This window comes from Chrysochloris asiatica, unplaced genomic scaffold (assembly GCF_000296735.1).
Source record: "Chrysochloris asiatica unplaced genomic scaffold, ChrAsi1.0 scaffold00023, whole genome shotgun sequence".
NCBI classification, from domain to species: Eukaryota; Metazoa; Chordata; class Mammalia; order Afrosoricida; family Chrysochloridae; genus Chrysochloris; species Chrysochloris asiatica.
In genome coordinates, this window is record NW_006408541.1 from 16327021 (window position 1) to 16344539 (window position 17519).

Consider the following 17519-nt stretch of genomic DNA (forward strand, 5'->3'; position numbering starts at 1 on the left):
TAACCACTACGCTACCAGAGCTCCTTTACAATGTAGGTAGAAGACCACATTTGGCCCATAGGCTGTACACTGCTGACCCCAATTTTGCATATTTTAAAACATTATATGCATTGTATCTTTTAGTATGTATTAATTTAAAAAAATCCCAAACTTCTGCCATTCAGTTGATTTCTACTCAAAGTGATCCTATATACCATTTCTGAGATTGTAAACCTTTACGGCACAGACAGCCTCATCTTTCTCCTGACAAGCAGCTAGTGGATTTGAACCACCAATCTTGCAGTTAACAGCACAACATCTACAGTACTACATCACCAGGGTTCCTTGTACATTCATTAACAACTTGTTTTTCCTACGCATTCTGCTTCCAAAATTTATTCCTAGGATTCTATTGGAACTATTGAAAAAGACGGGCTCTTTCCTCACTAAGTGCTGAGGGGAAGGAGAATTCAAATGCCTAGAGTCCACAGACATCACCTTTGCCTCCAGATGCAGAGATTCTGTGTGAGAGTAAAGCCATTTTAGAGGATAGCAGAGGTGAAGATAGAGTAAGGCACATTTCTAATGACATCACTTGAGCACCTGGATCCCGTCATACCTGATATCAGCTTACCCTCGGATCTACCAGATACGTGAATCATTAAATGTACACTTTCTCTAAACCGGCTTGAAACCTAATAATCAAAAGAGCCTTTGAGCTAGTCTGTAAAACTTGAGCCATATTGAAAGTGTCTCTCCCTCTCCTCTAGCTCCAGTCCAAAATTACACTGATTGCATTTATCATTCTTCCTTTGACACAGGCGTAATAAAGACCTTGATGTTGACAACTCCGGGGAGGACGTAGGGGCGTGGTCTGGTACTCACTGTAAGAAGGGATTCCATAGGCTTGTGCTGGAGGCGGGTAGGCTGCGTAGGGAGCGGCCTGCTGGATCCCTGCGCTGTACTGAGTCTGGCCATAGGCTGCCATGGCTGCGGACGGCGGTCTGTGCAGGACACGTGGGCTAGGTCTGTGTTGAAGGAGAGAGGATGATACAATTCCTAGTCAGTATCCAATTCATTTTGGCATCAACATGACCATTTTCCTTTGAGTTTTTACTCTTTCCATGGCAAAGACCGTTTATGTGTTCATCAAACCCCATTTCACTTCCTGTCTCGCTTGCAGTTAGATCTGACCATGTGGCAGGGTTCCCGTGGTCTCAATTGGGTTGTTGTTACCCAGTGAGGTAGCTTATGGTATCACGCCCCCCAGCCCCCAGTAAGTACCTCCTCCCATACCAGACCACACAGAATCCTTAGTAATATTTATTATTAATTTTAATCATAGAATGTGATAGAGGTGTAAATTGTTTAAATGTAATATTTCTTGGATTATATAAACACTAACAATAAAATGGTTTTGTAAAATCTTTCCACATTGAATTATAACATTATTGTCAGTTCTAACTCATAGCGACTCTGTATAGGGTTTATGAGGCTGTGCATCTTGGTGGGAGCAGAAAACGTCTCATCTTTTTCCCATGGAGTGGCTGGTAGGCTTGAAGACCTTGTGGATTGCAGTCCAGTATTTATCGTATGGTACCACCATGCTCCCTACTTATTGTCCTTAACTGTCATCGAGTCAATTCTGGCCCATAGTGATCCTGTATAAGGTTTCCAAGGAGCAGCTGATAGGCTTGAACTGCCGACTTTGTAGTTCAAACCAACCTTACAATTCAGCGCATTAACCCACAGCGCCACACCAGGGCTCCACGATCCCTACGTGTGTATGTATGCTCCCTGTACATACATGCATACATGCATGCATTCTGTGCTGTGTGCTGCGGAGTTCATTCTGACATACAGTGACTCTGTAGGACCAAATAGAACTGCTTCAGAGGGTTTCCTAGGCTGTAAGCTCTGGTAGCGTAGTGGTTACGAATCGGGCTGTGAACCGCAAGGTCAGCAGTTCGAAACTACCAACTGTTCCACAGGAGAAAGATGAGGCTTTCTGCTCCCATAAAGATTTACAGCCTCGGAAACCCTGTATAGGGTCGCTATGAGTTGGAACAGACTCCACGGCATATAACAACAACAACAATCGTTATAGGAGTAGAGTGCCAGGTCTTTTCTCCACTGCTGGGTTTAAACTGCCAACCTTTTGATCAGTATTTTACCGCTTAACCTTTGTGCCACTAGGGCCGCTTAAACACACACACACATACACAACGTGGGGCAGACTTCAAAAATTCATGGGAAAAACATGGAATTTAAAGATAACAGTTTTTCCCACAAACTTCTTGAAGCCACCTCATATACACACACAGTATCTCTACATTAAGTTTATAATCTATATAGCAGATATTTGGGAGTCCTGGTGTGGCATCGTAGGTTAATATGCTGGATTGCAAAGTTGTTTTGAGCCGCAAGGTAGGCAGTTCAAGCTTACCAGCCGCTCCTTAGAAACCCTATGTTGTTGTTGTTGTTGTTGTGTGCCGTTGAGTCGGTTTCGACCCATAGCGACCCTGAGGCTGTAAATCTTTACGGGAGCAGATCGCCTCATCTTTCTCCTGCGGAGCAGCTGGTAGTTTCGAACTGCGGACCTTGCAGTTCACAGCCCGATTCGTAACCACTATGCTACCAAAGCTCCTTTAGAAACCCTATACAGGGTCACTATGGGTTGGACCTGACTCAATGGCACACCACAACAGCATAGATATTTGAGCATCCAGTGAGCTATAATGCACATCCCAGGCAAAGGTGAAGTACTTCCTAGCCTGTACAAGTCTGTAATGGTTGGTTCTTGTTAAGTGCCGTTGGTTCCAATTCACAGTGACTCGGTATCAGATTTCCAAGGAGCGGCTGGTGGATTTGAACCACCAACCTTTTGGTTCAAACTGACCTTGTGATCTAGTGTCTTATCGTACAGTATCACACCAGGACTACATACGGTTGGTTGTTGTAAAGTGCTGTCAAGTCAGTTCTGACTCATAGCGAGCCTCTATAGGGTTTTAGGAGCAGCTGGTGAGTTTGAACCAATGCATATAATACCCACTTGACCTGGCTTCAATGACTAGATGATCAGAGCTCAACTAGAAGAAGAAAGAAGAGGAAAAGAAGAGTAATCTGATAAAATACAGCCCTTTATGGAACCTGCTATTTACCAAGAGGGGCAGGATCCATTTGGGTTCTCTGTGACTGCAAGCAACAGAAATCAACTCCAGCTGATGTATATAATTATAAACAAAAATCTTCACAACTGGACCAATAAACAATATCAGGATAAACAGAAAAAAGACTGAAGTTGCCAAAGATTTCATTTTACCTGGATCCATAATCAATGCTCATAGAAACAGCAGCCAACATAGCAAGCAAATTTGCTGCAAAAAGATCTCTTTAAATCGTTAGAGAGCAAAGATGTCATTTTGAGGACAAAGGTGTGTCAGATCCAAGTCATGGTGTTTTCAACTGCCTTATATGCAAGTCAGAGTTGGACAATGAATGAGGAAGATTATAGAAGAACGGATACATCTGATTTATGGTGTTGGCGCAGAATATTGAAAACACCATGGACTGCCCAAAGAACCAACAAATTTGTCTTGGAAAAAGTCCAGCCAGAATGCTCCTTAGCAGCCACGGTGGGTGAGACTTGGTCTCATGTACTTTGGACATGTTGTCAGGGCAGATGATCCTCAACTAGATGGGGTAACACACGGGCTGCATCAAACGCTCAAACATGACAACAAATGTGAGGGTGGTACGGCACCGGGAAGTGTTTCGTTCTGTTGTACGCAGGGTCATCATGAGTCAGAGTTTACTCAACTGTGCCTAAAAACAAAACGTATTTAGGTGTGTAAATAAACATAAATGTATACATATACATCTATTTATCTATCTATCAATTTTGGGCCAATGTAGGTTTTTTTTAAAATTCATTGACAATATTTTAAAACCCGAAGGTTTTTCACACACACACACACACACACACACACACACACACACACAGAGTCTCTCTTTCCCACACTCCCTATTCCCACCTGTTCTTGGACACCAGGCAGGCTGCCAGCCTGGGTGTATGTTCCTGCAGATATTATTGGCTGGACTGGAGGAGTGGCTGTCCCTTGGATTGAGTATCACTCTGTCTGCACCAACACCGACAAGGCCTACTGCACCTAGTGATGAAAATAGCTAACAGTTTCTGAGCCTATTAGGTCCTTGGCATTACATAATTACATTACGTAATCAGCGACTCACTGAGTTGGCTCATTTGACCCTCACACCAACCTCCATAACTCTTGGAGGTAGTTTCTATTCTTCTCCCTATTTTACAGATCAGAAAATGGAAGCAGAGAAAGATTAGCAACATGCTGAAAGCTAACAAGTATTACAGTATTTGAACCCTGGCCCCAGTGGCCATTCCCTTAACTGAGCTCCACCCAGTCCTGCCCCATTCGGCTACACTGACCTCATGTTCCTAACTATCAAAGTGGCATGTTCACCAGCAATTGCAGGTGAGATTTCTTGCCTGTGTCTGGTTCCATTGTGGTTAAAGCCTGCTCCATTCCTACATGTGAAGCCCACCTCAGGGGCTATGACGCATTATCCATGAGCTCCAGGATGCCAAAGTTTAAGGAATTAAAAAAAATACTCATGCCTTCTTTTCTCTTTGACTACTACTGTGATGAGGGATAACTGTGGAAACTTGCTCTAAAATGCATAAGAAACCAGTTTGAGCTGGAGATAGCAGACCCAAGAAGTGTCTCATCAGCCAATATCCAGGCTCCATGGGAGACCTCAAGTACATATATTTGGGAAGAGAGGCTGTTCTTAGATGCCCGGCAGTTGATATGGACTTACAATGCCTCCATGCAGACAGAGCAGAACTGCCCTGTAGGCTTTAGGCTGTATTCTTTATGTGGAGATCTTGTGTGGTGTTGCGGGTTAATGTGCTGGACTGCAGAGTCAGTTTGAACCACAAGGTTGGCAGTTCAAGCTCACCATCTGCTCTTTGGAAACCGTATACAGGGTTGCTATGCATTGGAGCTGACTCGACGACAGCAACATAAAATCTTAACAGGGTCGCTATGGGTCAGAACCGACTCGATGGCACTCAGCAACAACAAATCTTTATGTAGCACTGTAGGATAAGCCCTGGACTGCGGTTCAAACCCACCAACCCCTCCTTGGAAACCCTACACAGGGTCGCTATGAGTCGGAGCTGACTTAATGGCATTTAACAGCAACAATCTTTATGGTGGGGCAGTGGTTAACTGTGAAGCTGCTAACCAAAAAATTGGAATTCCCAACCGCCCGGAGGGAGAAAGATGTGGCAATCTGCTTCCATAAATATTGACAAGAATGTGAACCTGAGAAAGTATACATATGAATTATCTGGGGCTCTTGTTAAAATGCAGATTCCGATTCAGTATGTCTGGATGCAGAGGCAAATTCTCAGCAGATGATCAGACTAGAAAGAGCTGGTTGGAAGCTCTGCTCACCTGGCAAGAAGCTCAGATACACATGGAAGGCTCAGAGCAGAGATGCCTGGAGGGGATGAGAAGCATTTGAAGGGCTTTAGCTGTCAGGGAGATGTTCTGCTAACATCATGACTTCAGACACCGGCTTTAGCAGGTAGAGACTAGGAATTGCTAGGGACTTTCTCAACCACAAGTGCAGATCTGGGCAAAATGTTCCAGCCCTCTCCTTGAGAATCTCTTCTGGGCACACTTTGTCATCAGTGTTCAATGAAGGACAAATATAAAGACTCTAGAGTGTTTCAGTGGAGTCCTGGTATGGCGCTGTGGGTTAATGCACTGGACTGAAAAGCCATCTGAACTGAAAGGTTGGCAGTTCAAGCTCACCAGCTGCTCTTCAGGAACCCCTATACAGGGTTGCTATGGGTCGGAACCAACAAAATGGCACTTAACAACAACAACAACAATATAATATCTCAATAGACTCCTGGTATGTCTCTGTAGGATCAGCACTGGACTGCAAACCACAAGGTCGGCAGTTCAAATTCACCACCTGCTCCTTGGAAACTCTCTAACTCCACAGCACTTCACAGCAATGACATAGCATCACAAAACATCAACATGGAATCCACTCCCCACCTACTATACAGATGGAAAAACTGAGGCCAGAGAAAGACAGACAGAATGTGTTTGAGCTAGACAGCAGGTAGTACAACTGGGCTCGGACTTCCAAGTTCTGCCATTTCCACTCAAGGATGGAGTACAACGCTTCTCCCTACCTCAAAGGCCAACCCCAAGAACACCAGAGTGGTAGACACTGGTTGGCTTTGAAGGTCTAACACTCATTTCTCTTCTCATAACGACATCACATCTAGAGGTTCCATAGGGGAATCTGCCTTCCTACCCTCAGCCCAAGGGGCTCAGGTGGGGCTGGCTCTTCTGGGCAGCTGCACTCAGGGTGTTGGACAAGGGAGAAGGAAGAGGCACTGTCCCAGTGGACATACAGCATCCAAGCACTGAAAGACGACAGATGATGAAGGAGATGATAAAAAGGTGACAGATGCCAGCTGGTAGTGATGTTTGCTAGATGGCTAACCTTATACATGGGCACTTCATTTGGGAGACTTTTAAATCTCTGTTGTCTTAACAATGCACTTCCCCCACCCCATTATGGAGTTCTGGGCAGATACTCTAGAACAAGCCTACGGATGGGGGCAGTGTGCACAGCCTGTTGATTCATATTCCCTATTATGTGAGGCAGGGGCTGGGGTGCCCCTGTACCACCTGAGAAATGTTCCCAAAGCCCCCTAAGCTGGAGGCTCTCAGAGACCAACTTGCTAGGATCTCTGGGCCTCAGAGTCCCCACCTGTACAATGGGGTGTGAGGATGCGCTGCTTTTAGGATTAAATAAGGTGACGATAATAAAAGTGTTGTTGTTAAGTGCTGTTGAGTCGATTCTGACCCATAGAGAGAGACTCAGTATAGGGCTTCCAAGGAGTGGCTGGTGAGTTTGAACCACCGACCTTGTGGTCCTGTGCTTTATTTATCCTGCAGTGCCACATGAGGACTCTGAAGGTGATGAAGATAGTCATCATTTACCTTGTGTTTATAAAGTGCTGAGCTCTCTTCTACATACTTAACCTGGATTAATTATTTTAATTCTTGTAATCACCCCCATGGAGTCCTGGTATGGCACTGGGGGTTAATGCGCTGGATTGCAAGGTTGGTATGAACTGCAAGGTCGGTAGTTCAAGCTCACCAGCTGCTCCTTGGAAACCATATACAGGGTCGCTGTGAGTCGGAATTGGCTTGATGGCACTTAACAATCACCCCACAAGGAACCCTGGTGTTGCAATGGGCAAGTGCTTGGTTGCTAACCTAAAGCTTTTTCTGTGTGCATTACAAAGTTTAACTGGCAGTGGTCTAACGAAAAGCCCTGGGCATACAGTAGGTGCTCATCAGTGCTGATCTCCCTGTTTTTCGTTTGCTTTACAGGCAGGCACTCCTGCATTGCCCCTCTCCTGTTCCTCCCCTAGGACTCTAGAACGTACTGTCTCATTATTGATAAAAGCCCACGACTTGTGTGAATTCAATAATACATAACTTGGTGAATTAAACATTTTGAATATGTTTTCTTTAATAAATATGTAAATATTCACACAAGTCTAAATCTATGGAAACTACATTCCTATGGGCTTGGATTAACTTGGCATTCAATACATTTGAAGCAAGTATCTTTCTTCCCAATCTTTGTGGTACAATTTGTATGTGAGCCTCACCCCTGCTTCCCTTTCTCTTCGCCACCCAGTTCCTCTGAATTGTTCACCGACGTGCCTTCCCCACCTGGGCAGGTGTTTTTTGCCTGCTGTTCACACCCTTCCAGGGTGTGAGCTATGATACCCTCTGTTCATCACACCAGGAGCTCCTGAGAAAACTGTGCAAGCCACAATAAGCATTTATAAGTGGAAAGAGATTTCCTTCTGCAGACTGTGGTTTTTTGGGGAAACATAAGTCTAAATTTCTCTCTTTTTAAAACTGGCATTACGTTTTGTCCTGGGGCACTCAGGGGAATTGAGAATCTGGAGAATGAGTGTGTTTTATGGAAAGATCTCCTCATTCCCCCATTTCCTTCTTCTTCCCTCTCTCCATTCTCTCCCCTCCCCCACCACTCCATCCCTTCTCTAAGGATGACTTTGACTTCATTGATGATCCTTATAAAGTGGGACTCTCTAAACTTATTCCATTCTTCAGGGAGCCTGGGCTCGACTATGGCAAGGATCAGACAGGGTATTCCTTAAGAGCTGAGAGTCTTTCTCTTCTTTTTGTGTGTTGCTGGTGGCCAAGGAATATTACTTCTTGGAGGTTATGTGGACCAGGAGGTCCACCATACAGTTGTAGCCAAATATCATTGTCATACCAGAAAGTGAATTTGATAAAGTGTCTTCGTGGGCAATGCCAGTCCTACGAGAAAGACGGAGTGGGTAGCTATCACAGGAGACAGCCTGGTCCTCCATATAGCCCAGGATGTTGTTCAATGATCCCTTCAGATGTCTGCTTGACTACGTTCTTGATGCCATTGTTTTTGATAGCTTTTGCCAGATCAATTCAGATCCCCGACAGATACTGAGAGTAGAGGCAAGAAGGCTAGGCCAGTAAGCGTCCCTTTTAGCCAGGGATGACCTTGACCCCAGTCTCTATAGCATCATTGGGGGCAGGATGACACCTTGGACAGCACCACGGTCACCGGATGGCAATTTGCCAAAGGGATAGAGCGCATGCGGATGACAGTTATGAGTCTCTCCACAATGCCAAAGTTGTCAGAGCTCCTGAGGGCTGGGACTACAAACCAAATCACAGAATTTGCTAATTTAATGTTCTTTCCCAAGAAACCGTGGGTGTTTTAAGAATTCCCAGAACCAAATTTGGTCCTCAGCAGTTATTATTATTATCTGCTTTAGAGATGTGGAAAATTAGGCAGGAGGAAGATAAGGAAACATCATTACAGGAGTCCTGATAGCGTAGTGGGATATGTGTTGGGCTGTTAACCAGAGGGTCAGCGTTTGAATCCAGAAGTCACCCTATGGGAGAAAAATGAGGCTTTCTGTTCCCGTAAAGATTTATAGCCTCAAAAACCCTCTACAGGGTTGCTATGAGTTAGAATCCACTTCAGGGCACACAACAACAGACCCAAATTCAAATCCTGACTTTGCTACCAGATAGCTGCTATGGTCTTGTGCCCATAGCCTCCTCTCTCTGAGCCTCAGTTTTCCTCATCTGCAAAATGGGCCACTATCTGGAATCTGAAGGGCTGCTATGAGGATTACATGAGGCAGGTTCCTGCCAAATGGTAACTACTCAACATTCAGGAGCTACTATTATTAGCTTTTCGCTCTCCAGGGGCCCTTGCTTAAACCACTTAAATTCATGAGCCCAATTTGAATGTTCACACTTTTTGCACCTCTCACTGGGAGGATTAAGAAGCTAATGATTCTGAAAGCAGCTACTGCTATTCTGTTGCCTAATTGGACCCCAGGGGCCTGCCTCTAAGGATCCTCAGTGAGATGAGACAATTGCCCTTGAGAGCTGTTTAGAGGCAAGTCTCAGCCTCACAGCTACACAAGGTGCATGTCCAGAAATTGTATCAGCATCTCCTTTGTGTGGGGAGCTGGAATTGCTCCCACCAAGGGACAGTGAGAGGGCAGCTTATCTGAGGATGATGGAGGACTGTCCCTGGAGCGCAGAAGTGTGCGTCCAATAATGATGCTCACCGAGTGGCTTTGTGAATGCTAACAAACCACTGGTCCCTCATGGGATGCTGCTAGGGACTGTAAGGAGTGACAGAGGCCAGCATTTCCCAGACTGTGACAACCTTAGGGCAGACGTAAAAAAACACTGTCTGCTTCAGTCATTGCACATTTGTCTTCTTCTTGTTGCTGTTAGGTACTGCCTCATAGTGACCCTATGCCCAACAGAACAAACACTGCCCGGTCCTGTGCCAAGCTCACAATCGTTGCTATGTTTGAGTCTATGGCTGCTGCCTCTGTGCCAATCCATCTCATTGGGGGGTTTCCTCTTTTTCTCCATCCCTCCACTTTACCAAAGATGAAATCCTTCTCTAGGGACTGGTCCCTCCTTGCAACATGTCCCAAGTATGAGAGATGAAGTCTGGCCATTCTGGCTTCCAAGGAGCATTCTGGCTGTACTTCTTCCAACACAGATCTGTTTGTTCTTTTGGCAGCCCATGGTACTTTTAATATTCTCCTCCAACATCATAGTTCAAATGCATCATTTCTTCTATGGTTTTCCTGATTCACTGTCCAACTTTCACATGCATATGAGGTTACTGAAAATACCATGGCTTGGGTCAGGCACACCTTAGTCCTCAAACTGATATCTTTGCTCTTGAATACTTTAAAGAGGCACCTCTAGGTAGACTTAAACCCCCAACCTTTGGTTAGCAGCCAGGCATTAAACTGTGTGCACCACCACAGTATGCCAAGCAAATGATAGTACAGGCAAAAATCAAAGAAAAGGCTGAAATTGATCACATCACCATAGGTCGAAGTAATTTACTATGGAGAGCATTATTACACTTTTCTGTAAAGTGTGGATTAGCAGTTTCCGGTACTCCACAAAGCATCAGTTTTGCTCAATTCACTTAGAGGTTGCTCTAGGTCTCATTCCCCTCAGAAGCCACCTGGGAAAGGCTTGAAGGTAGGAAGAAAAGCTGGCCTGTGGCTTCTGGGGCCTGTACCTGGGCAAAGCTCTGGGCAACTCAACCTGATTTGGATGCCATGAATCCAGACTGGCTGGCCCTGAGCTGGAACCCACAAGATAGAAATGGAAAATGAGACCTTGTCACCCCAAGGCAAAGGAGATGCACAAGGTCTGCGAGAAGACCATCTCCCAGCTTGTTCCGCAGGGCAGCGAGTCCACCTCTGCAGAAATGCTTAATGAGATTAGAATGTCAGCTTTTGAAAGCCACACCTACCTTTTAAAAGAAAAAGAAAATTCTTCTAGTCAGTTTGCTTTCTTAGTATTGTTAACTATTTTCCTTCCTTCCAGAAGACAGGATACAATTCAAGTCTGATTTTCCCTTTGAATATTAATAAAGATAGCTAGTATTTCTCAAATGGTTCTGACAATCCAGGCACTGTGTGAAGGGTTACATGAGTATTCTCTTTTATCCCTCATAACAATCCAATGAGGAAATTATCATCATCTGTATTGTACAGATGTGAAAATGAGGAACTGCTGCTAAAGATTCAAAGCCAACAACAACTTGAAGTGTCAGTGATTCCACAAGTTCACTCCGTACGAATCCACTCACCCCTTTCTCCTCCCTCCCCGCTTTCTTCCCTTTTTCTTCCATTCACTTACTTACCCACCTACCTATCCACCTACCCATCAATCCATTTACATATCCATCTAACCACCACCCACCCATCCATCCACCCGTCCATCCACCCGTCCATCCACCCATCCGTCCATCCATCCGTCCGTCTGTCCACCCATCCACCTGTCCACCCATCCATCCGTCCGTCCATCTGTCTGTCCACCCATCCATCCATCCACCCATCCATCCATCCATCCATCCATCCATCCATCCATCCATCCACCCATCCATCCATCCATTCATCCATCCACCTATCCACCCATATATATATTCATTTATCCATCCATCTACCTGTCCATCCATCCATCCATCCATCCATTCATCCATCCATCCATCCATCCACCTATCCAACCACATATATATTCATTTATCCATCCATCCACCCAACCACCCATATATCTATCCATCTCTCCATCCATCCATTCACCCACACATCTACCCATCTATATCCATCAACATACCCATCCATTCATCCATCCACCCATCTACCCACCCATCCATCCATCCACCCACCCATCCACACATCCATCCATTTTTAAGGATCTACCATGAGTCAGAAGGAAAGCTCTGGTAGTGTAGTGGTTACAAATTGGGCTGCTAACCTCAGGATCATCAGTTCGAAACTACCAGCTGTTCCACGGGAAAAAGATGAGGCTTTCTGCTCCCGTAAAGATTTATAGCCTTGGAAATCCTGTACAGAGTCGCTATGAGTCGGAACCGACTCCACGGCACATAATAACAACAACAACAACCATGAGTCAGAAGTTCTGGTGTGGTGCTATAGGATAAGCACTGGACTGCTAACCACAAGGATGGCAGTTCAAACCCACCAGTAGCTCCTCAGAAACCCTATGCAGGGTCACTATGAATCAGAACCAACTCTGACAGCATTTAACAACAACAACCATGACAACAATCAAGAGCCAGGCACTAAGTGCTGTGCTAAATAGAACAGGTATTTATATAGTTAAATATAAATATAAAAAACTGTCTTTGTCCTGGAGGAATTCAGAATCTAAAACAATGATTTTCAACTTTGGGTACACAATAGAATCATCTGGGGAGATTAAAAAAGTCTGATGCCAAGTCACATCCATGATCAATTAAATCAAACTCTCTGGGGTGGGATCAGAGCATTAGCATTAAACAACAGTAACAACAAAAAATTCCTAACTGCGGAGGTCCCTGGGACCATGAAGGGAGAAGAGTGGAGTGCGGGACCCTACCCAGAGAAGCAGTGATGCCTGAGATGGAGGCAGAGACAATGACGTGGAGAGATGGAGCAGCTGGGGACTTTAGACACAGAGAGGGAGAGGGGCTGTGTGCTGATGACCGGGGGGTGGTGGTGTGTGTGTGTGTGTGGGGACAGGCTTGTAGTATATACTCTTTGGTTGGTTGATGATGCATGGAGGGGATTGTAACCATGGCAATGAAACGATATATGATACGATGAATATAAAACTAATGTTTTACATTGTTTTGGAGCCAGACTGCCTAGGGTCAAATTTTGGTTCTGTCTTGAAGTGTGTCACCTTGATCAAACTACTTGACCTCTCTGTGCCTTAGAGTCCAGGCGTCATCTATAAAATGGGCTAATAAGACTACAGAGGGCTCAGTGGATAATCACTGGACTGCAAACCACATGGACGACAGCTTGAGCCCACCAGTGGACTTTCCACAAGAGAAAGATGAAGCTTTCTGCTCATGTAAAAACGTACAGCCTTGGAAACCCTAGACAGGGTCACTATGAGTTGGAACCAATTCAACAACACTTAACAACAACAACAACAACAAGAGCACCTACTTCTTGGCATTGTGGAGATTAAATGAGTTAATGCATGCAATGCCCATTAGGTAGCAAAGTGCTAAGAGTTTGCTTTGATGGTAATGGAGAAGCTGGTGGAGAATTGGTGTAAGTTTATATTGCTTTGACCAGTGTCCAGTACCAAGAGCGCTCACAAAAATTCATGAACAAATCCCTGCAGTGCATTCCTGAAGCTGGCTTTGAAATTTGCAATGAAATTGGATAAAACCAACCAAGAGATAGAAGAGCAACCTCACATTTCACAGCTACCTTATTTTTGTGTGTGTGGTTAAGTGTCCTCAAATGGGTTCCAACTCATAGCAACCCGATGCACAACAGAATGAAACACCGCCCAGTCCTGCTCCACCCTCACAATGGTTGTTATGTTTGAGCCCTTTGTTGCTGCCACTCTATCAATTGATCTCATTGAGGAGCTGCCTCTTTTGCACTGATCCTCCTCTTTAGGAAGCATTTGTTCTTCTCCAGTGATTGACACTTCCTGACAACATGTCCAAAGTATCAGAGATGAAGTCTCAGCAACCTCGCTTCTAAGGAGTATTCTGGCTGTACTTCTTCCAAGACAGGTTTGTTTGTTCTTCTGGCAGTCCATGGTACTTCCAATATTCTTCTCTAACACCATAACTCAAAGGCATCTAACATCTACAGTCTTCCTGATTTATTGTCTAACTTTCATATGTATATGAGGCATTTGAAAATATCATGACTTGGATCAGGCACCCCTTAGTCTTCAAATTGACGTCTTTACAGAAAACTTTCACAGTAGATTTGCCCAATATAGTACGTCATTTGGTTTCCTGAATACTGCTTCCATGAGAGTTGATTGTGGAGCCAAGCAAAAGGAAGTCTTTGACAACTTCAATTTTTTTCCATTTATCATGATTATTTATTAGTCCAGTGGTGAGGATTTTAGCCTTCTTTATATTAAGGTGCAATTGATACAGAAGACTGGAGTCTTTGATCTTTATCAGTAAGTATTTTAAGTCCTCTTTGCCTTCAACAAGTAAGGTTGTATCATCTGTATATTCTGTTAATGAATCCTTCTCCAATCTGGATGCCACGTTCTTATTCATAGAATCCAACTTCTCAGATTATTCACTCAGCATACAGACTGAGTAAGTATGGTGAAAGGATACAACCCTGGCACACACCTTTCCTGATTTTAAACTATTCAGTGTCCTCTTGTTCTGTTTGAATGACTGTCTTTTGGTTTATGTACAGATCTCTCATGAGCACAATTCAGTGTTCTGGAATTCCTGTTCTTTGCAATGTTATCCATAGTCATGATTCACACGGTTGAAATCCTGTCAATATACTCTGCTTTCAGTCAAGATCCATCTGACGTCAGCAATGATATATCTAGTTTCACACCCTCTTCTGAATCTGATATGAATTTCCGGCAGTTCCCCATCGATGTGCTGATACAAACATTTTTGAATTATCTTCAGCAAAATTTACTTGCATCAGGTATTGTTCGATGATTTCCACATTCTGTCGGGTCACCTTTCTTTGGAATGGGCACAGGCATCGTTCTCTTCCACTTGGTCAACTTCCTAGTTGTTGTTGTTGTTAAGTGCCGTCGAGTCGGATCCGACCCATTGCGACCTTGTATAGGGTTTCCGAGGAGCGACTGGTGAGCTTGAACTGCTGACCTTGCAGTTCAAACGGCTTTGCAGTCTGGCACATTAACCCACAGCGCCACACCAGGGCTCCTAGTAGGGGCTACAAACTCAAATGCCTTTAGGGGCCAGGTAGGCCCCCTAAATGACCTCTGCAGCATAGTCTGGAACCAAAGGGAATGAATGGGACTGTGAGGACTCGAAAAGCATGCCTCATCTAAGGGACAGGCATGTCCCTTAGTGCCAGCAGGCCAGAAAAGGGGGCCCTCTGTTGCTAAAGTGCCTGCTATTTTAAGAGAAACCTGAAATCTACATTTGTATGTAAAGGCTTCCAGTTTTTACCAATTAATTTCTACTTAAAACAGATGGAAATCTAAAGACATATCCAAGAGCCACACTCGGTTGTGGACTGCCTGTTGGTAACCGGGGGTTTAAGCTCACTGTGTTTCTTTGATTCAGAGGAGAATGACAATGGAATAAAGGGTAACCACTTACCGTGCCCCAGGTGTGCCAGGCGTTTGGCAAGTCATTCAGTCCTTTGACCCTTGCAGTTAACACCCTATGAACCAACCAGTTGTCCTCAAATGAACTCTGACTCATGAAGACTCCACAGGTGTCTGAGTAGGAGTGCGCTGCGTAGGGTTTCCAAAGGCTGAGTTTTGCATAAGTAGATCACTAGGCCTTTCTTCTGATTGCCTCTTGAGGGACTCTAGCCTCCAACCTTTCTGTTCACAGTTGAGCCTGTTAACCATTTGTACCACCCAGGGAAGTGAGTATTATCAGGACTCCATTTGATAGGTGAGAAAACTGAGGCTCATGGAGGTAAAACAAGTCTCCGACAGTCATTGGACCAGGAAACAGCAATTAGGATTCAGACTCAGATCTGCCTCACCTAGACATCTTTCCTCTCTCTGTGGTTGCTGTTGGGTGCCATAGAGTCCATTTTGACTCATAGAAACCCATGTGACAGAGTTGAACTGCCTCATAGGGTTTTCCAGGCTGTCACCTTAATGGGAACAGTTGGCTAAGTCTTTCTCCCTTGGAGCTGATGGGGGTGGGGGGTGGTTCGAACTGCCAACTTTTCAGTCAGCAGCCAGTGCCCTTCCTCTCTCTCCTAGTTCTGAAACAGCCAGTTTTTAGTTGACTGGTGCCCTTGACTCAGAAAGAAAAGGAGGCCTGTCTTTGAACGTTCTCAAAGTCTCCAGGAGCCCAAGGCAGTTTACTAGGATGTTACAAGGTGCCAGGAAGAACAAGGGCGTATTTTGTACCACCCAGTTTTGGCTTCAGAACCCAGACCCTCTTTGGTGATGCTTTTAGCAGGATTATTCCAGCTTCAGAACCACCAGGCAAGTGACACCAGGCTTAGGTGACAGCAATTGTCACTCATAGGAGCTTTGATTTGCTTAAAAGCAAGTGAATTCCTCATGACCTTATTTATAGTCAATGTGACAAACATCTCTTTGGTTTTCCATGCTGGCTGCAGAGTGTGCATGATCCCCAAGCTGCCATCAAACACAGACAGCAAAGCGGGGACACGCGGGGGTGTCTCCGAGTCCCAACAGCAGATTCCAGAGCTGGCCAAGGAAAGGGTTAAGCCCAATGGTTAAACATAACAGCATATTGCCTTTTGCTAACTCCCAGCTCTACCAGGAAGGCTGACAGATCCCAAACACAGCAAACAATAGCTGGAATTGTTCTAGTAAAAACTAGTCCAGCCGCATCCTTTGCCAATAACTTAAAAAAAAAAAAAAAGAAAAGAAAAGAAAAACAGATTTAACTCTCCTTGGCTTCCTTGACTCCAACCCGATCTAAAAGCACAAGGCTGACAAGTTCTGGTCCTAATAGAAAACCCTGTACACAGGACATAATTTGGATGGAGAGACTGGAGCAATGGATGACTCTCAAAGCTGAAGATTGAGACCCTTCAGGCAAGCCACTCCCAGGGAATCACACCTGAAAGTAACTAGCGTCTGGACTCAGCACTGTAGGGAGGTACCAGCATTTCCTGCAACTGGGGACCAAGACAGGAAGTTTAGATCTCAATCTTCAGTTTTGAGAGTTGTTCGTAGCTCCAGTCTCTCCATCTAAACCATGTCTTGGGATCCATCAGCCTATACTGCTAATGATTAGTCAACACCACCGGTAGCGATGTACACTTGACTGCTGGTCCAGAGGTAGCCACTGGAAGGAGAAATGGTTATAATGACAGTCCTTTTGAAAGGACCCTTTTCTAAGGCCATCAGTCCCTTCCTGTATTCCACAGGGTTGAGCATGAACCATCTCTGGTCCTCAAAACTCACTTCAGGAGGCCTACCTTCTAAGCCACTTAGAATCCAGACATCAACGACAGCTCGGTTCGGCTTCACTTTATCCGGACAATCGCCGTTTACAGTAAGGCTGGGTGAGATCACTAGTGTTAGCATTTCCTTGTACCTGGAAGAAAACAAAGGGGAAATAGAATTCATTCATTAATTATGCATGCTTACTAATGATTCCTTTTTTTTTTTTTCCCTAAGAGTATAAATATTAAAGCTGATTACCTAAACCCAGCCTTCTTATAAATTCTACATAATAAAAATTCACTAAAGTTTTCATCAAAGGGAAATGAATTAAAATGAAGTGCTGACTCTCCCCGGGAGAATACACCCACTTGATTAAAACTTTACCCTCCTTCCTATTGTATCTTGCCATTAGAAAAACTACATTTGGGTCTGTTTTAAATGTCATCTGAA

At 44.6% G+C, this 17519-nt stretch overlaps 1 protein-coding gene across 2 annotated transcripts in view; it reads right to left on the reverse strand.

Annotated features, from left to right (window-relative positions):
- Nucleotides 1–17219, reverse strand: part of EYA2 (eyes absent homolog 2 (Drosophila)) — a 233985-nt gene extending 216766 nt beyond the window's left edge. The window contains exons 1-3 of one of the 2 annotated variants that reach the window (XM_006839219.1): nucleotides 17102–17219; nucleotides 5475–5520; nucleotides 865–1007 (exon numbers count right to left, since the gene is read on the reverse strand). In XM_006839219.1, coding sequence (XP_006839282.1) covers nucleotides 865–1007; nucleotides 5475–5520; nucleotides 17102–17210 — 298 coding nt within the window. In that variant the 5' untranslated portion in view covers nucleotides 17211–17219. Of the gene's footprint in view, nucleotides 1–864; nucleotides 1008–5474; nucleotides 5521–17101 lie in introns of those variants that run through there. The other variant, XM_006839218.1, reaches the window with a different exon arrangement.
- Between the last annotated feature and the right edge of the window lie 300 nt (nucleotides 17220–17519).